Here is a 19,910-nt window from a genome sequence, read left to right as displayed (position 1 = left end):
CTGAAGGACATTTTCTTGGATTACGACTCCTTCGACTTGTCAATGGCGCTATTCAAAGGAACGAGGTTGGGATTCCCACTGAACTCCCTTTGGGGGATAGAAAGAAGTGGGATGATTTTTCGGTGGAAAGGCTACCCGACTACATCCAGTATTCATTCGAGTGGTTGTTTTTCCACTTGGATCCTTCATCACTCTTTTCAGAAGAGTCTAATGAATTGCAAAGAGACTTTGAATGACTCCTGACACAAAACTTGCCACCATTCTTGGCAGTTTCTAAAGGGTGGACGGTTTGGACGGTTGGGGCTAAGTGGAGTGATTTGGATGAATTCTCCGTGAGTTTCCGTGTATATTTCATGTATTTGAATGATATCACTTGACGCTCTATAGAATCACAAATCAATGAAACTGTTTGACAAAATTTTCGGAACCACTTTGTGGCATAGTCCCCGTTTCAATCCTTGGCATCTTTATCGATCATTCCTTCCATTCACCTCGTCGTCACTCTATGAATTGTATGGGCATCTCTCCGATCCCGTTCAAGTGTTCTCCATATCCGGCGAGTTTTCCGGTCACTTTATTCCTTTGAGCGAGGATGCACGTAATGCTCAGGAGGTTGCCAAGGCAAAACTGAGCAACCTGCCAAAGGTGCTTGATAAATATGGCGAGAATGTAACTAATCACGAAGCCGAATTCACTGCACATGACGTTCGCAATGGGGTTGTGACCTGTGCAGTGATATCTCAAGATGGTTCTCATGTCGCACTCGGTTTCGGAAATGGGGTCATCGAAGTTGCAGACATCAACCATCAGCGTACAATCTCTCGCTTCCAATCCGATTCTTTCAACCATCCAGTTTGGATAGAGTTTATCCTTGGTGCCAATGCTCAGATTGTCACTGAGGACACTGATGGAAACATCTCCGTTCTCAGTCACGGCACACGTTTGGTGCCATGTGGCGCTCTTACTAGTGGTCATCACCCTGCTATAACTGCATCGTCGAGCAATGGATACTTTATCGTCCGAGTTCCTCCAACTCAGAATTGGTACAGCAACGTGGCACTCCTATATTTTTCAGGAGAGCCATCCATTCGGCTCCTTGTATCTTCTTTGGCTCCTTTCACTGCTTCTGATCCCCAACTTCCATCTACTCCTCAACGTCACACAGTTGGATTCTCTCCTGGAGGCCGATATGTAGGCGCTTATGATGCGAACTGCGCTTTCATCTGGTCAACGGATACATCCGAGTTGGTTGCTCAATATCGTGTGCACAATTCTGAATTCTGGATTTTCAATCCCGGTTATGTTCCTCCTCTCCCGTATCTCATTCCTACACCGGTATTTGGTGACCATGCCATTCATTTGACCCTGGAGGGGCGACTTTAGGCGGTTTGGCTCTGGGGGCGGGTGCAGGTGTTGGTGCGGGAACCGGCGCCGGTGCGGGTGCGGCTGGGGGTTGGTTCTGAGCTTGGCTTTCTACAATGGCCTGGAGCTCATGGAATCGGGACAGCAGTTCGTCATACTGCTCTTCAGTCACCATAGCGGGGGAGGTGGGGGAGATGAGGTTGAAGCCTTCTTCTGCTGTCAGGGACAGCTCCGAAAGCGGCGAGGTCCCTGCGCGCGGGACTTGGTGGGACGAGTAGCGGCTGTGCGTAGTGGCGATCCTGTCGCAGGGTGAGCGTCCCCGACCACTGAAGTGGGAAGTTGAGAAGAAGGCTGCTTCTTCTGTTCCCACCCCAGGCACTATTATATACATGCGGCCAGGGTCACGTGGAGAAAGCCACGTCATCTCCGCACACAGCCGCACCTTCCTGGGTGTCTCCGCAGGAGATCCCGGAGGTGGCCGCTCAGTAGGCGGGAGTGTGCGCGGCGCGTGCGGCGATCAGGGGGCGGGGTCAGGTATGTAGTAGTACATGGAGAAAGGGAAATCGACCGTAGAATAGAAATAGAAATAGAGATAGGGAGAAGGGGGAAAATGGGGAAGGGGAGACGGGGAGTGATAATGGGGTAGTGCAGTACGGTGCAGGGAGCGGCACGGGGTCAGGCAGGTGTGCCCTGACAGATTAATGAATTAATTCCTTTGGTCATAGTTGGGTTGTCGACAGCTTTTGACATAAGTGTGAGTTCGGAGTCCATGCATGGCAACCACTGTCTCATTAGTCGCGTTGTCATTATCAGCACTTTTGAGCTGCCACTCGCAACAATGTTGATGACGTTCCTGCCCTGCTGTCACGACCATGCACTCTGACCCGGATGCCGGCCCCTTTTTGTTTTGTTTGTCACCTGACCCATTCAGTTTCCTTACTATATATATACTTGTATATTACATCATCATAACTTTAGTCTGAATATCAACTAGGTTTTGTCCCCCCTAACAAGGCAGTGTCACGACCATGCATTCCAGCCCATTAGCCCATCCCGATGCCGCCCGAGCCCATTCCCGCTATGCGAGCATGAGTGCAAGCCCCGACCTCAGCCCTATCCTCCATGAAGACTCCCTGCTCACTCCCCCGCTTGCCCCTAGGCTCCCCTGCACCTGGCCGACTCCCCTACAGCCACACCAACCTTCCTGCCCTGAGTCCGCCTCCGGCACCGCGCCTAGCGCGACTCCTCTACCTCGCCCACTTGGCCCCTACAGGGCTGCTACCATCCCCGCGCCTGACTCTGGCCCAACTCCGAGTCTAGCGCTACTATGATACCATCGCCACTATCACGGCCCTACGCTCTTTCCTTTATTTACCTGTTATTGTTTGTTTGACCCTCGGTCATTGCCGGCCGCGGAGCGGCCAACCCCACTCCTTATCTTTGTTTGCTTCCGGACCCTTCGGCCTTCGGCCCGGGTCCGCTCCCATTCATTCCTTCTCCTTATATATATCCTGTATGATACTTTAGCTCTAATATCGATTTGACCACGACCCCAAGCCCTGACCCCAACAAGGCAGCCCCAGTGAGTTCGAAATGAGGGCCAAGAGACAGCTAGGGGGCACAGCACTCCCTTTAGAGTTGCTGAGGCCAAATGCCCTACCCTCGGGCCTTGTCTGAGGCATTGCGGCCAATAGCGGCCCGCATCGGCGACCTCCGGTGCCCACCTCCGGATCAGTGTCTAACAGGCAGCCTCAAGCCACTTCGAAATGTGGGCAATGAGACAGTAGGTGGGCACAGCGCTCTCTTGGAGTCGCTGAGGCCGAAGCCCAACCCCGGAGCCTTGTCCCTGCCAGTCGTCCCTGTTTGCTGACCCATACCTAACACCCGCCCTGGTACTGGAAGACTGATCTCAAAAAAGGGTGTCAATGGCTGAAGTGTGGCAGCAGGACGAAACATCAGCAAAAGGTCCTCAGGGTTTCACTTCAAATGGTTTGAAAACAATTGAGTTCACTTCTGAACTGAATTGAAACGTGACACCTTTACTAAAATGCTTTGGGAAATTGGTCAATTCGGCCAGTTTCATTAGGGGGTTTCACGGTAGGCAAGATTGGTCTAAACAGGTGTCTAGACTGAAATCCTAAACTGACCCAAGATTGATCAAAACTGGTCAATCTTGGAGTCCAGTCTTGAGTTGAGTCTTGGGTCAGTTTAGACCATTTGGGGCATGTGAGCCCCAACAGCTAGATTGACAAGATTGACCAGTTTTGATCAATCTTGGGTCAGTTTAGGATTTCAGTCTAGACACCTGTTTAGACCAATCTTGCCTACCGTGAAACCCCCTAATAAAGCAAGTGCTGTCAAACTTAACTTCGTTTGGGAAATTGCAGAGCCGCAACGTCCGAAAGTTCGCTCGGTGTATTGACTTGCTCTTTCCCGCTTTACAGGCCCCTATTGCGTAGAGGCGCTTGACATGCGTAGCTTGTGTTCTTTAAACACTTCCAGAAATGGAGTATGGTAGAAACAGTAAAAAGGCATGGTTGAAAGGATTCCTTAAGTTGGAGCTGAAAAACGACGTCTTGTTGGCGATGCAAATGCAGGGAATATCAAGTGGTTAGTGCATAACGTGAAAGGCCGAGAGTGCGATGGTGACCAACATCATGATTGAGACATCTTAGAGGCAGTTCGAAGTTGAGCTTAGGTGGCAATGCGCCATAATGGGCCCAGGACGTGTTGCTGCCGAGTACGTCCATTCCATCATCCCGACGGAAGCGCTTGTAACAAAGGACGACGGGCATTGTGAGTATCCCGAAAAGACTTGTGAGCGTGTAAATGGTTTAAGCAGCATTCATACACGACATTCCCGACGAAAGTGCCACTGAAGAGGTTCTTCCAGGGGCCCTTTATGATGTGGACCATGGCAGACGAGCTAGCATATAAGCAGACAAAGTCCCGTATTCGCACTGACACGCAAAAAAAGCATAGTCGCACGCTGGCCATATTTACAGATTGAGTCCTCGACAGATACAATCCTGATTAAATGATGTTCCAGACCTCTCTGTAACCAGCGAGGAGTGGAAAGGTATGATTAAGGTAGGCAGGGAATCGGACGACATGAATGAGAAGAAATGCGAGATTTCAATCTCGACTTGCGCGAAGTTCGGAGTTCCAGACTGGCGTCCTTCTGCTGTACAATATTCGGGGTCGATATTTTCATTTGGGGACACTAACTGCGCACAATGATTTGTTCGATGATACCTTCTCTTCATTGCCGAGTTTACCACTTCCCTAGCCCCAGATCAGCTCACTCGCCGCGCGGAGTTGGCCAAAGCAATCGTATTGCATTGAGGTTCTCGCTTGGGAACATTCTGAGCTCATCCTGTTGGATCCTTGTAGGTCTTGTGCAGGTCTAGCTCCCTGCGTGATAAATTTCAGAGTAGCTAGCACACGGGTATATCAAGATAACGGAATGTCGAGGCTGAACCGGCTCTTTCCCTATTTGCTTGTTCTACAGCTCCTTCACGGCCCAGGACGCAAGCAGGCCCCGGCGCTGACAAATACACAATGAAGGAGTATCATCTGGTATATATTTGGCAGGAGCCTTTGAAGGGAGCGATGATGGAGAGAGGTGAGTTCCACAATTCCTACTAATTTGCCGGAAACTAACAGGACCAGAATACGCTGATTCCACTCGCGAAAAACGACATGTAGGGAAGGTGGGAGAGCCGACAATTATAGAGAGACCAGCCCATATTAAGTCCAAGGAGGAAAATTCTGGGAGTATTGAGGCCATAGAGCCGAAAGCGAACAACGGAAGCATGGTCCCCCGAAAGGAGAGTAGGTATAGTATTTTATATCGCTTCTTACAATAAGTACCAAATCCTGGAGTCCCAGGAGAGCAGAGTTCACGATCTCCTTAGGCTTAAAGGAGGCAGGGTGACGGAGGATGCTGAAATTATTTCAATAGAATTCTGGTGCCCTGAAGTCGCAATGCATTTTTTGCTGATTTCAACGGTTGTCCACTTTAACGCGGACAGATTGTGTACTGAGACGTGAGATGAAAGTGCACCTGCGAAGGCTGGGTTAGATTTCAATATGTGCATGCACACTGTTGTAAGTCATCAATCCAAACGTCCTGAACATGCACCCGGCAGGTCCACTCTCAAGGAACGTATTGCTGTGCTGCAAGCCAACAGTGGACTTACGCCTCCTGGGAACGGATCGTCACGATTTTCGACTATCTCCAGGCCCGCAGCACTCGCCGTCGGAAAAGGTGCCTACGAATCAACAAACCAGCGCGTTTCGACAAACTTGGTGGGGCACCTGTGCCGAGAAGTGGCTTTGGATTAGGATCTCCACCTCCTCCCATGCCAATTCCGTGAAATACGAGTCATTCAAGCAATTTATGGAGTAAACAGTAAGCCACTGATGCCAAGCTGACTCGGAGCACATCAAACCGCTTTTCAAGGGAACGATCTGAAGAACAACCTACTTCTCCATCTGAGCCGCGTCCCTTTGAAACGATAAAAGCTCGTCCACCGTCGGTTCCTTCTGCATGTAGTCATTTGGAACGCGGACTGATATCTCAAATAACTGGAGAATCGCTTAGTCTCCCAAGGAGATCACAATCATTGCGCCCTGAATCCCCTACACCATTGCCCAAAAGCCTAGTTTCTTCTGTTGAGGAACCTATGGCTATGCTGATGACCGCTGCGGTGTCTAATTTGGCAGCTTCTCTGACCCTGCGCCCGACGGATGCCACGAGCTCAGTTGCTACTGAAATAGATGTGCCAAGTGAGAGAGCGGGACTTACCCCCTTGACTATGCCTAACCTGTGTCCGCTATGTCATCGAAATTCTGCTGGCCCTTTCTTCTGTAACGTCTACTCGTGCGGTGTCGAGGATCGCATCCAAGGATGTTGTATCCTTAGAAAGCACTCCAGTGAAGGCTCGATCGGAGAGCTTGCCCCCCAAAGATACGCCTCTGAAGACCGAATCGACCTCGCCGCCAGCGTCCATATCGTCTTCACCAGCACAACCATTGATGCCTGCTCCAGGCACCTCCATTGAAAGTGGGCCCCAGCCATCCACACCTTCCTGTCTCGCGCAAGCGGCAGCGTATTTTCCGCCTGCCCAAAATCCAAACCGTCAGAGCTCCGTTTTCCAGGTTCCCTCTTCTATACTCCAACTCCTCGCAGCCCTTCCTGTGAGCTGAGTATTTTATCCACGTCACCTTCCGCCTCCTCCTCCCCACCAAAAATGGTTTTGGAGACTAATGCCTTGTGGAAACAGCCATCAAGCTCATCACCCCCCCTTCAACGAGGCACGCCCCAAATGCTTGTCGGTTTAATGCGTCAAGGTTTACTATATAGGGTCATTTCTAGACCTCTTCCCAGCTACCTTTTGCGGAATGACGGCCATGGACTCGGCAATCTGGATATTGCTCTGGCACGCCATCATACCAGACGTGTGTCATCAGCATCTGCAGTGTCTCTCAGGACTGTGCCCTCTGACGGTGCCGTCACAGACGCGATTGGGGAAGAGGTGCTCCACAAAGCAGGCTTCATCAATGACCAACTCCCACTCACATAAGAGAGGTCGAGCTGCATCCTCTCTTTGTTCCTCAAACTTGAATTCTGTTTCGTCTTTGTCAACGCAGAGTGATTTGGAAGCTATTTTTTCATCTCGCTTGTTCGAGACCTTCCTGACCATTTGCTTGCTACCACGAATGAAATGAAGCAAGTGCCCATCAGTCTCAGGGCACACCTAAGCGTCCCACCCGTTGAAGTGCACGTAACATGATATCTAGGCTTTCCTCATCCTCTTCCCATAGTCTAACAAGGCCTGGATTCCCTCAGCCGAGGTCGCGGAGGAGCTCGCTCGAGCTCCCTACATTCGTCCTCGTTCCCTTCCTCATCCGCTCGGAGCGAGAATATGACAAAATTCCAAGCTCCATTCCATCCATTCATCCGTCGTCGACCAACCCATCATTGATACTCAAGGACGAGTTTTCTGCCGGCACGAATCTCAGTGCAACCGGATTTGAAGTGGCTGTTTGGGGTCGTCAGACGTCTGGTCGCAGACAACTGCCGAGTATAAAGTAAGGGACGCCTACGCCACAGAAGGACCTTCTGGGATCCTCTCACCACGTGGCGTGTTGACCTCCAGCGTTTGAAGCCTTTTGCCCCAGATGTACGCTTCTGATGTTCATGAGATTTTGCATCGCGCTGAAATTTATCCTCCATTTTCAGTCAACGACGGTATATCTGCTGCCTAACTCTCTAGTGTTTAGCCTGGGTGCTACCGGAAAACCGTACCTTGGGTCGTCAATTGACATCACTCCTGAATGCTCGCCGTCTCTAGAACACCAGAAAGTTTCGGACAGTGGAATTGATGCTCTGGCAACGGTCATTAATCGCCGGGTGCATCATAGATCTAGACACAGCGATGCAGAACCGAATGCGGGGGGTGTCAAGCATGGGGAGAGGCTAAGGCGAAGCATGGTGCATCTCTTGCAGATACGTTAAAGTACTTTCCGTTTCGTATGTTACTGGGATTGCAAATTGATATATCTTAGACTCATTGTCGCAAATTACTGGTGGATGTAGAATTAAGATCTTTGTGCAACGTGATGGATATAGTGAATTTTATGTTTGTTGGGGATAGCTCGATCACCAAGGTAGGTACTATACTTGTAACCAAGGTCCCTTTACTAATGCGACTGGTAGGCACGGTTTTTCAATCCCAACCTGACGAGTGCATGAGTCAACAGTCATTGATTTGCCTGGGAGTGTCGGAAAGTGAGTCCAATTGATGTGAGCGCGAAATTAAACATGAAACTCCTACCCTGCCATCATCCTCAGCCCGTTCAACCATCCAGGGCCGCCGTAAGCAGTTAGACAACGAAGAACCAATCTTCCTGCCGTGCAAGCGATACTTTCTTTGAACAGGGACCTTCTTGCTGAACTGGATTTCCTTGCAAGAGTACGCACAGCTATCGCTTGAAAACTGGACGCTGTTCTTCTAGGGTGCGCTTTTCATCCCAGGAGGCAATGCTTCAGGCCAGACGGGTAACTGTCGTGCGGTCGCTGGAGTGTATCTTCCCCTCCAACAGATCTTTTGTTCACCATAGTAGACGTACTATTACCAATTCCCTCTAGCCCAGCTGACATTGTTCCACCTTTCCATGTCCTAAAATGCCCAGATGTAAACGAAGACACTATGGCAATTGCGTTAGGCTACGCCGCACAGGTGGTCAGCCTCCTAACCTTCTATTGGGGTCATATGCTGTCACATCCAACAACACGCACTGGGGTCGTAGCCTGATTAAAGACCCAATTCCTAGCTTGCATGGGCCTCGGATGTGTGCTATATCCAATTTCCATGATTAACTTTTACTCACCACCTACCCCGACGATAGGTTCCCTCTCTTTTCCAAAGGTGTGGACATGTATAGACTGAATAGGCCGTGTTCCTTCTCAACAAAGACATTGAAAAGGTAAGGTTCGTCAGGTTCAGGCTGTGAATACGTTATCGACCTCAGCTGGCAAGCTCATGACAGAGCACAACTTGCAAGCCCTGGACATGCGACACACGCTGCCAAATCGCAAAAACCTTCTTTTGGCCCTCACCATTACCACCAACGCTGGGGAAGGCAACTCCACTCTGCAGACAGCGTGCGTGCTTGAGCTTTCGTTGTATATATCATTCCTTCTTGCAGCAACGTTTTTAGAAGGCAGCAAACGGGCCATCCCGAAATTTACGGTTGATACAAACAACAGCTGGAAGCATCGACGTCAGCAACCCTGCCCCTGCATCAACATCATATGGAGCTGAATCCCCTACACCAAGACGGACATTCTTTCCCCCGATCACCCTCCCCGGATTTTGGCAAACCCGCAATGCGCAGCCAGTATCGATGTTTGTCAAGTCCACTCTACCTGCCATGTCAGAAGACGTGGACATACCTGCAGACGCAGGGAGCGACAGTGCCACAGTGCGCTCACTGCACCTCTCGAAAGTCCAAACGAGGAATGGCGTTAATCATGGGCAGTCATCTTCTGGTGAATTGGATCATGTTGACAGACACCCACCAGAGCCTTCTGGAGTACAGTCAACGGACACAGGTCCGGATGCCTCTGAAGGTGCGACTGTGGAAACTGAAGGGCTTCCTGAGTCGATGCCTGCGCCTCCTGATGGCTTGGCAGATGTTGTGATTGCATCCGCTTCAACGCATGAGCAAGAGTCGACATTGGAGTCTCTGAAGGAGCAGAGCAGCAATTGGCTCACAACTGGTCTGAGTGCCAGTGTCGGTGGCTTCGGGAAGCACCTTCGTTCGGGAGGTACCCGAGGGTTATTTGGTGGCGGGTCACCTGCGAAAAGCAATCGGAGAGGCCCTGGAAGACCACCGACCGTCCCCAAGTCCGGTCCCAACTCCAATGGGCATGGTAACAGCCAAGCCAAGGAGACTACTATCCGGACAGACCTACCACTCATGGACGCAAACTTACAGTCCATCCCCACTTCACAATGATGTTGTTGATATCTTAATACATGCACTCTAATCGATCAGCCTGACATAATTTCATGATAATCGAAATGGAACGAAGGATTTCCCGTCCCTGCACCCTGATTTTGCACATTCGATTAAGTATCCTCGATGTGCGAAGAGTCGTTGAGGACGAACGGACTCATGACTCCGTGAAAATCGGGCAAACTAAATCCCATGATCTCGATCCAGGCTCGATCTATTGAGTCCTGTGCAACCAATTGATTTATGATTGAACCAGCTTCCTTCTGCGAAAGCATTTTCATACGCATCATGTGCATGCGGCACGCAATTGCGCTGGTACTGTCCTTCGTTCACCCTTCCACACAAGCGCTATCGCACTGGCGCAATGTCTGAAAAAAATACATCCAAGATTATTCATCCCTGCAACAAAGGAAAGCGTCCCGCTCCCGGCTCATCTTCGCAAGCATCGCATCCCTTGACCCCTTCGGAGTCTCCTGTTCCGCAGGTCCATGTCACTAGGCCCAATGTATCCTCTGATCACGACAACACCCATCGCGATCAGTTCAGAGGGTCGGCAAGACCTTCATATCTTGAGCCTGCAGTGACTGCTTCCGATAGTCGCCGCAGTGATCCGAAGGAACCATCGTCTTCCACGGACCGCAGATCGAGGAAGATCAGGCGCAAATTTTCTCCCAATCATAGCATACTGAGCACTTCCAATCTTCCCCTTACTAGAAGTATTGGTATTGATGATCTCTTCACGGCGTTTGGGACGCATGCTATGCCCAGCAGTCATCACGCACAGTTGGATTCTGAGGGTATCAACGTTTCTGGCCTATCGGAACTCACGATCATGCCATCGGCTAGCTTAAAGAGTGATCGAAAAAAAGTAATCATTGGCGGTATAACGCTGGTTCTACAAACTGCAGCTGAAGCTCTTAAGTTGGCCCCGGTTCCGGGTCTTGACGCAATTCCGAATTTACTTCTGACATGGCTCCAGGTTTACGAGGTTAGCTCGCCTTTCTGTTTCCGTGATAGAAGAGGACATATCATTCACTCGATCTCATGTTTGTATCATTGTGCATGATCTGTGCAGACTGTCGGTGGAAACGATGATGATCTCAAAGGATTGGATGAGGACATCCAAAGAGCTTATGTGACCATTCTGCAGCCGCTCGAGCTGTTGACGGACCAAATCCCTCGCGAGGTAGTTCAGTTGATCAAAAGGTTTCACTTGTACGTCTGCCTACTCCCACAACCACTGCCCTTCCAATCCAAGACTCCTATCGACAGGGCCCTGAAAAAGCAGATAAACGAGATTGAATTACTCAAAAGTCAAAATCGGGCAAAGAAGATATTCTTAGCGCGTGAAATTGCCAAGAGGATAAACGGTGTGAAGGCGTGTATAAATGATGCCCTTAACTCGTTTGCGGTTTGTCCCCATCAGAGCCCCCGACCCCTTGATTTGACTGGTTGGTGTGCGTTTTGCAATAGGCGCAGGCAACTACTTTAACGCTTCTTCGCACAATTGAAGCATCGGTGAAATGTATGTTATTTCGCTCTCTCCAATATTGGGCTCTTTCATCACCGCTACATCTTTCAGCACAACTTGAACAACTTCCTCGAGTTGCAGCCGAGCATACCTATGTGAAGAGCAAGTCAAAGTGTCTTCCAAGCACACGAGTTCAAATACAAACATCCCTTCTCAATCATCTGAAGCGGGCCGGAAACCGATTTGTATGGCTCCATGGGTCTCCTGGCACCGGGAAGACAGCGGTATCTATGAGCATCGCATCGATGCTTGAGAAGGAAGGTACTCTTGCAGCCTCTTTCTTTTGGGACAAAAATCAAAAGGGGACGGGCCTCGATTCTCTGGAGAAGTTTCCTTCTACACTGGCACGTCAACTTGCGATCTTCAATGGGGACTTCAAGGTCTCGCTCATCAAATGCCTTCGACAGCCAAATTCGGAGTTGGTTCTGAGTCTTCCTCTGGAGGAGCAAATGAGGACTTTGGTTCTCGAGCCGATGAATGGTCTCAAGGGCATAATGTCCGCAAGCGAGAAACGCTTCACCATCGTCTTGGATGGTTTAGATGAATGTGGGGATTCAGTGGCACTTGGGACACTTATGAGCCTCGTACTTTTGCTTGAGGAGCTGCCTTCAACGTTTTCCATACTGGTCAGTTCTCACCCTGAATCTCAAGTTGTTTCGGCTTGGGATAAATCTCGGAATCGGGGCCGTGTCATCTCATGTGAAGACATGGATAAGGTTGCACCAGATGAGACTTTCGATACGATCCGGATTATGGTAACAGATGGGCTTAGGGGTTGCATTGGGGAGTCACAGTGGAAACCATCGACGGACGATCTTGATGCCTTCACTCTGGCTTGCCATGGTTTGCCTGTCATGGCCTCGATCCGGATACGGGAAGTTCAGGTTCGGACTCAAAGGGGTTCTGTCCTCAAACTAGAGTTTCAATACTTCCTCGACCTCCAAGATGCGTCCAAGGATCTCAATGAGGAGTATCTGCGAATAATGCGGCGAGCCTTTAGGCCCAACGTGGCAAGCATCCCTTCACATGTAGTGAATAATTATCGCCAAGTAGTTGGGATGGTTGTTGCTGCGCAAGAACCACTCAGTGTTTACAGCATGTCACATCTCTTGGGGATTGCGGAGGATGAGATCTATGCGATACTGAATCCTATCAGCTCGATAATTGATGTCCCTTCAAACAATGCAACTGTCGAATTCTATCATGCAACGGCAAAGGAATTTATCATGGAAGACCCCATTGGTGAGGAAGAAGACAAGGTGTTCTTTATTGATGATCGAAAAGGATATTTTCTTGGATTACGACTCCTTCGACTTGTGAATGGTGTTATTCAAAGGAACAAGGTTGGGATTCCCACTGAACTCCCTTTGGGAGATAGAAGGAAGTGGGATAATTTTTCGGTGAAAAGGCTACCCGACTGCATCCAGTATCCATTCACCTGGTTGTTTGACCACTTGGATCCTTGGTCACTCTTTTCAGAAGAGTCTAATGAATTGCAAAGAGAGTTTGAACGACTTCTGACACAAAACTTGTTTTCGTTTATGGTGGTTTCTCAGCAGGACATGAAATGGATGGTTTGGGGCCGTTCGATTGAATTCTCTGTGAGTTCCCGCGTATACTTCATGTACCCAAACGATATGACATCACACGATGCTCTATAGAATCATAAATCAATGAAACTGTTGGACAAAATTTTCGGAACCACTTTATGGTGTAGTCCCCATTTCAATCCTTGGCATCTTTATCGATCATTCCTTCCATTCACCTCGTCGTCACTCTATGAATTGTATGGTCATCTCTCTGATCCTGTTCAAGTGTTCTCCACATCCGGAAAGTTTTCCGGTGGCTTTATTCCTTTGAGCGAGGATGCATGTAATGCTCAGGAGGTTGCCGAGGCAAAACTGAGCAACCTACCAAAGAAGTTTGATGGACATGGCTGGAAAGTAACAAATTATGAAGCCGAGTTCACTGAACATGATGTTCGTAATGGGATTGTGACCTGTGCGGTGATTTCTCAAGATGGTTCTCATGTCGCCCTCGGTTTCGGAAATGGGATCATTGAAGTTGCAGACATCAACCACCAGTGTACAATCTCTCGCTTCCAATCCAACCCTCCCAACCATCAACGTACAATCTTTCGCTTCCGATCCGATCCTCCCAACCATCCAGTTTGGATAGAGTTTATCCTTGGTGCCAATGCTCAGATTGCCACCGAGGACACTGCTGGAAACATCTCCATTCTCAGTCGTGGCACACGTTCGGTGCCATGTGGCGCTCTTCCTAGTGGTGATTACCCTGCTCTAACTGCATTGTCGAGCAATGGATGTTTTATTATCCGAGTCCCTCAAACTCAGAGTTGGTACAGCAATGTGGCACTCCTATATTTTTCAGGAGAGCCTTCCATTCGGCTCCTTGCATCTCCTTCGGCTCCTTTCATTCTTTCCAATCCTCAACTTTCATCTACTCCTCAACGTCACACAGTTGGATTCTCTCCTGGAGGCCGATATGTAGCCGCTTTCAATGCGAACTGCGCTTTTGTCTGGTCAACGAATACATCTGAGTTGGTTGCTCAATATTGTATGCACAATTCTGAATTCTGGATTTTCAATCCCGGTCATGTTCTTCCTCTCCCATATCTCATTCCTACACCGGTATTTGGTGACCACACCATTCATTTGACCCTGGAAGAGGGTGCATCCCATGTACAAAGTTCCGAGCCAGATTCAAGACACAACTCAGATGAATCCTGGCTGAAATGCCCTTATGATCTCTCACCAAACATGACCAGGTTGGGTGAGCGCGATAAAGCCTCTGCCTATTCCTCTGCGATAGGGCGGGTCCAGACTTGTACCCAGTCGGAGGAGCTCCATGGACGCGCAAAATAATAGCTTTTTTACGCAATGTAAATAAACGTTCTCACACTGGTACGACTGCTTCCGATGCTAGTCACGTTCTGTACTCAATAGAAAAGATCACATGGTACGGAGTTAAACAAATATCCGATCACCTACTCCGAAACTTAGCCCGCAACACTTCGCTCCTCCGACTGGGGCAAAATGTAGGTGGCGATGCATCGGAAATACCTGACTCTCACGCTAAGCCTGAATGAGTTGTACATAGAGGTTGCGCAATGTAATTGTTAGTGTTGACACATGCGGTCATTATACCCAACCCAACCCATAGAGACTTGGGAGCACCTTGAGGGTTGTGAAATTGACAACCCGGGCATGTGCGGAAATTGACTCTTTGTATAATACTTCTACAGCACTTTATAGTTGGTGCTTTGTAGTGAAGCGGTACAAGCGTTAGCTGAGGCTATGCAGCCTTTTTTGGCTGCGGGTGTTCGATTCCCACTCAGTAAACCTTTTTTTTATGGTCTCAGGAATAATTGTGACAACTTCCCATTTACACTAAGGAGTAAAGAAGGAAAAAAAAGGTTTACTGAGTGGGAATCGAACACCCACAGCCAAAAAAGGCTGCATAGCCTCAGCTAACGCTTGTACCGCTTCACTACAAAGCACCAACTATAAAGTGCTGTAGAAGTATTATACAAAGAGTCAATTTCCGCACATGCCCGGGTTGTCGATTTCACAACCCTCAAGGTGCTCCCAAGTCTCTATGGGTTGGGTTGGGTATAATGACCGCATGTGTCAACACTAACAATTACATTGCGCAACCTCTATGTACAACTCATTCAGGCTTAGCGTGAGAGTCGGGTATTTCCGATGCATCGCCACCTACATTTTGCCCCAGTCGGAGGAGCGAAGTGTCGCGGGCTAAGTTTCGGAGTAGGTGATCGGATATTTGTTTAACTCCGTACCATGTGATCTTTTCTATTGAGTACAGAACGTGACTAGCATCGGAAGCAGTCGTACCAGTGTGAGAACGTTTATTTACATTGCGTAAAAAAGCTATTATTTTGCGCATCCACGGAGCTCCTCCGACTGGGTACGAGTCTGGGGCGGGTCCCATTTCTTTTTGTCCAGTTTGAATTTTTGATACCTCCGGTCTTCTTTAATGGACAAGTCGAACTCATTGTTGAACTCAAGTACTGCCCAGTCTTTACAAATGTGGATCCCTCCTCCAGCGAGAATAAACCCTGGTATGGTGATCTGCTGTTCTATGAGAATACATCTATCCAATATCACTTTCCTCGGGCTAGCAAGGACGGGACTCGATTTCTGCTCCAGGGCAAACTGAGAGCCCCGGTGGTCGTTGATATCAGCCAAGTTGTCATTTAGTGATGTACATCCCTATTCCTTAACTGCTAGGTTGACTGTTTTCCGATTATTTGGAAAGAATTGAAATTAAGAATCATGCTACTTAATGATTATGGTTGTATATAACAATGTCATATAAGAAAATGCTGTAACTTACAATTGGTGAATGGTATTATATGCAAATGTTTTCACGAAGGCCTCTGGCACCCAGCACTCGAGTTTGGCAAGGGCTGATCAAATGCCTGACATTGCCAACAATTGGTTGAGGATTTCTCTTGGTATGTTTGTTTCCTCTTCATACATATAGTATGTGCGCGTGCATTTCGAGCGACTGCAAAATTAGGGGATATTTGCAACAGTGTGAGTGGCATGCCTTGGTTGGCTCTAAAAATGTAGTTTGTCTTGATGGAACCTGTGGTTTTTTAAGGATATTTTGATGACCATGCAAGGCGCCGGTTTGGTACGTATGTACATGGTCAAGCGATGGCTCTCCTCCCCCCAACTCAACGCGCTTCTCAGGGCCGGGGATTCCCCCCTCATATCAAGTTACTGCAACAGTGACCTCGTATCCTTATAGTCCAATTTTTCTTTCTTTGTGGCCCAGATTTTGGAGCCGTGAGTTAACTTCTTCTGCGATCAATGAATTAATTCCATTGTTCATAGTTTGGGTTGTCGACAGCTTCTGACATAAGTGTGAGTTTGGAGCTAGTCCATGCATGGCAACCACTGTTAGAGTTCAACTCATTAGTCACGTTGTCATTATCAGCACTTTTGAGCTGCCACTCACAACAATGTTGATGACGTTCCTGCCCCGCCCTGGCACCGGAAGACTGATCTCAAAAAGGGGCGCCAATGGCTGAAGTGTGGCAGCAGGACGAAAAGCACTTTGCATTAGGACGGAGTGCCATCAACACGATGGTGTACTAAGTGTGGCTGCAGGTGGCGCAAACTGTCTTCAATACATTATGGTGATAGGGATCATAAGTATATATTACTCCTACTAAAAAAAAAAACAATAGATCGAGTCTGGATCGAGACCATGGGATTTAGTTTGCCCGATTTTCATGGAGTCATGAGTCTGTTCGTCCTCAACGACTCTTCGCACATCGAGGATACTTAATCGAATGTGCAAAATCAGGGTGCAGGGACGGGAAATCCTTTGTTCCGTTTCGATTGTTATGAAATTATATCAGGCTGATTGATTAGAGTGCATGTATTAAGATATCAACAACATCATTGTGAAGCGGGGATGGACTGTAGGTTCGCGTCCATGAGTGGTAGGTCTGTCCGGATAGTAGTCTCCTTGGCTTGGCTGTTACCATGCCCATTGGAGTTGGGACCGGACTTGGGGACGGTCGGTGGTCTTCCAGGGCCTCTCCGATTGCTTTTCGCAGGTGACCCGCCACCAAATAACCCTCGGGTACCTCCCGAACGAAGGTGCTTCCCGAAGCCACCGACACTGGCGCTCAGACCAGTTGTGAGCCAATTGCTGCTCTGCTCCTTGTCATATCCATTCCCGGCCATCGACTTCCGGGCTCTCCGACCCTTCCGTTCTAACTCTGCTTTCCCCTCACCAACCTCGGAGCCCCCCGTATTCCGCAAACCTCCCGGTACCCCTCGATGGTCACCACCCCCTCATTTCAATTTATTACCTACGCCTCCCTAAGTACGGAGCCCCGAAGACTTCCGGACAGCTCCGACGTCCGCTAGCGCACTCCCGCCTCCGCTGGGCAATACACTCGCCTGCCCTGCAGAGTCCACCTTCGGGCTTATCCCTCCTTTCCGTTTCTGGGTTAACGCCTGCCTTTCCGCTAACCCCGCGAACCGACTCGTCGGTAATATTCAGTCGGCTAATGTCTTAACCCCGTTAGCTCTGCTCCGTCCGGCTCCGCCAATTGCGGAACCGTCTCCGCTGTAACCATATATATACACTACTTGTACATAGGTTACGCCCCAGCAGATAAATCAACTAGAGTTACCCCCACTAGGTTCTAAGTGCCAGTCAGTAAGTTAGGGCACGGACGTGTCACTAGGCACAGTGCTCCTGGCAGAAGTCGCTGAGGCCAAAGCCCTCCGTTACGGAGACATTCCTTCGTCTTAAATCTGGTCTCTGACAGTATTTATCTGCTCCCTGACTAGTACACGTCTTGTATGGCACCAAAAGTCCTTCGCACTCGTTCGCAACTACGCACATTAGTCCCCAACTCCGCTTCACCTTCCCCAGAACCCTCTCAGCCTGGTCCTAGTCGATTGGCGAGAAACCCAGTTGAGTTTCGAAGCTTTTCTAACCTTGAAACCCCTCTCCCATCGACTCCAATCATGCGCCCCGCTAGGAATCGATCACCAGTTGCAGACTCCGACTTCGGAGACACCACGGAACAACCCATAGATCCCGCCCACTTCTTTGGACTCGGTTCCGAGGTCCCCGACTTTGTCGACCCTCCTCCTGCTGATCCTCCCATCCCCACTGTTCCAACCACCGACGATGCCGAACCCACCTCCAACATGGCCATTACACAATTGGCCCAAGCCATTGCCAGTCTGGCTCGTCACACCGGACGACGAGGACCACCACCATCTTCTGCTCTCCGGACCAAGGTCCGCGAACCCGAACAGTTTGACGGGAAGGATCCCCGAGAACTCCGAGTATTCTTGGTCCAATGCGAGCTCAACTTCCAGGACCGTCCCCTCGCTTTCGCTAGTGACCGCGCTAAAGTCATATTTGCGCAGTCCTACCTCAAGGGAATGGCCCTCGATTGGTTTGAGCCGGACCTGTTATTCGACCAGAATTCCACGCTTCGTCCGCGATGGATGAACGACTATCAAGAGTTCGTTAACGAACTTCAAACTAACTTCGGCCCTCACGATCCTGTGGGTGACGCCGAGGTTCAACTAATGACGTTAGACATGAAGGACGGACACCACATCAACAAATACGTCGTCGAATTCAATCGACACGCCTCTCAACTCCACGGTTACGGAGAAGCCGCGCTTCGTCGTTTCTTCTACAACGGATTGCCGGAACGTATCAAGGATGATATTGCCAGAGTAGGTAAACCCTCTACTCTCTCTGAGCTTCGCACCCTGTCCCAAACTCTCGATGCGCGCTATTGGGAGCGTAAATCGGAAGTTACACGTCACGCGAAACCCTCTTCCTCTAACGTCTTCGACAAGTCCACCGCCGCTTCTCGTTCCGACCCCGTCCCTTCCTCCTCCTCTTTCAACTCCGCTTCCGGTAGTAGGCCTCCGAAGGACAACAAGAAGTCCGAGGCCAGCTCCGTTAAACCGGACCTCTCTTCTAAACTCGGAGACAACGGCAAGCTCACGCCACAAGAGCGTAAGCGCCGTCTCGACGAGAAACTTTGTATGTTCTGCGGTCAGTTTGGCCATATGGTCAAGGATTGTCCCAAGTCTTCTTCTCGCGCATCTAAGGCCCGTTCGGCCCAGACCGAGGAGCAAGGATCCGCTTCCGCAGAAGCAAAAAATTAGTCCGCACCCCCGTGGACTCCGCACGGACCGGGGGTTGCGATCCTTCCTTCCGTGCGCTCAAAGAAGTGCGTTTAAACGCGTCTTCCATTTCCGACCTATCCTCCCTCCACATTCCCGTTTCCTTTTCTCTCTCAAATGGTCTATTTTCTCCTTTCAATGTTGACCCTTCGGGCAATGTTCTACCCGTTGTAGATAGTGTTGCTGATGTACCACTCTCTCCTCCACCCCCTCCGACTACTTCCGTAGATCGATCCACCTCTCTCCGCTTCTCTTCTTCTGTTTCTCCTCCGTCCAATAGTAGGACACAAAATAAACTTTTCCGCTCCTATGAGAACGTACCCGCACTCGTAGATTCTGGGTCTTCGGACTGCTTCATCGACGACACCTTCGTAAAAAAGCTGGCCTTGAAGACATACCAGATCAAACCCCTACAACTACGCCTATTCGACGGTAGCACCAACTCAATCATAACCCGTGCCGTTGATATTCCCCTCCGCTTCGCTTCCGGAAACATCACCCCCACGACTTTCTTTGTCACATCGCTGGATGGATCATGTTCCCTAGTCCTAGGACACAACTGGCTTACCCGCTACAATCCGTTGATTGACTGGGTCTCAAGCAGTATCACGTTCCGAACTTCCGAACCTACCAAGACAGTCACTCCGAGCTCTCCCCCGTCGTCTCCGGCAACACTGCCGCCATCCGACATCCAACCATCTGATGTTTCGCCAGCACCTCAGTCACAGGCTGCTACTCCTCCATTACCATCTATCGAGTTC

At 49.6% G+C, this 19,910-nt stretch overlaps 4 protein-coding genes across 4 annotated transcripts; all 4 read left to right on the top strand.

Moving 5' to 3' along the window:
- Positions 1 to 4,076: 4,076 nt before the first annotated feature.
- Positions 4,077 to 5,709, top strand: EI90DRAFT_3286910 (uncharacterized protein; the record flags this gene model as incomplete). The annotated part of the gene is made up of 6 exons (XM_039067031.1): positions 4,077 to 4,158; positions 4,412 to 4,452; positions 4,652 to 4,751; positions 4,874 to 4,987; positions 5,029 to 5,200; positions 5,514 to 5,709. The coding sequence occupies 6 exons, from the start codon at positions 4,077 to 4,079 to the stop codon at positions 5,707 to 5,709; spliced, it is 705 nt and encodes a 234-aa protein (XP_038920474.1).
- Positions 5,710 to 6,050: 341 nt separating this feature from the next.
- EI90DRAFT_3286909 (uncharacterized protein) lies at positions 6,051 to 9,954 on the top strand (the record flags this gene model as incomplete). Its single annotated transcript, XM_039067030.1, has 15 exons — positions 6,051 to 6,153; positions 6,290 to 6,564; positions 6,838 to 6,902; positions 7,192 to 7,458; positions 7,481 to 7,550; positions 7,610 to 7,861; positions 7,936 to 8,041; positions 8,131 to 8,158; positions 8,222 to 8,245; positions 8,309 to 8,342; positions 8,386 to 8,453; positions 8,519 to 8,612; positions 8,824 to 8,861; positions 8,902 to 9,034; positions 9,091 to 9,954. The coding sequence occupies 15 exons, from the start codon at positions 6,051 to 6,053 to the stop codon at positions 9,889 to 9,891; spliced, it is 2,358 nt and encodes a 785-aa protein (XP_038920473.1). The 3' UTR covers positions 9,892 to 9,954.
- Positions 9,955 to 10,666: 712 nt separating this feature from the next.
- Positions 10,667 to 12,521, top strand: EI90DRAFT_3042133 (uncharacterized protein; the record flags this gene model as incomplete). Its single annotated transcript, XM_039059157.1, has 4 exons — positions 10,667 to 10,870; positions 11,235 to 11,302; positions 11,365 to 11,416; positions 11,474 to 12,521. Coding segments are annotated over exons 1-4 (1,178 nt in total), but the record flags the coding sequence as incomplete, so codon positions are not given.
- A 562-nt stretch (positions 12,522 to 13,083) lies between these two features.
- Positions 13,084 to 15,794, top strand: EI90DRAFT_3042130 (uncharacterized protein). Its single transcript, XM_039059156.1, has 3 exons — positions 13,084 to 13,496; positions 13,539 to 14,255; positions 15,384 to 15,794. Exons 1-3 carry the CDS (start codon positions 13,096 to 13,098, stop codon positions 15,661 to 15,663), a joined length of 1,398 nt encoding a protein of 465 aa, XP_038920471.1. The 5' UTR covers positions 13,084 to 13,095; the 3' UTR covers positions 15,664 to 15,794.
- Positions 15,795 to 19,910: the final 4,116 nt, after the last annotated feature.

Source organism: Cantharellus anzutake (genome assembly GCF_015039405.1).
Source record: "Cantharellus anzutake strain C23 chromosome Unknown EI90scaffold_8, whole genome shotgun sequence".
NCBI lineage: Eukaryota > Fungi > Basidiomycota > Agaricomycetes > Cantharellales > Hydnaceae > Cantharellus > Cantharellus anzutake.
The sequence above is the reverse complement of the archived record's forward strand: the minus strand, read 5'-3'. Positions and strand labels throughout refer to the sequence as shown.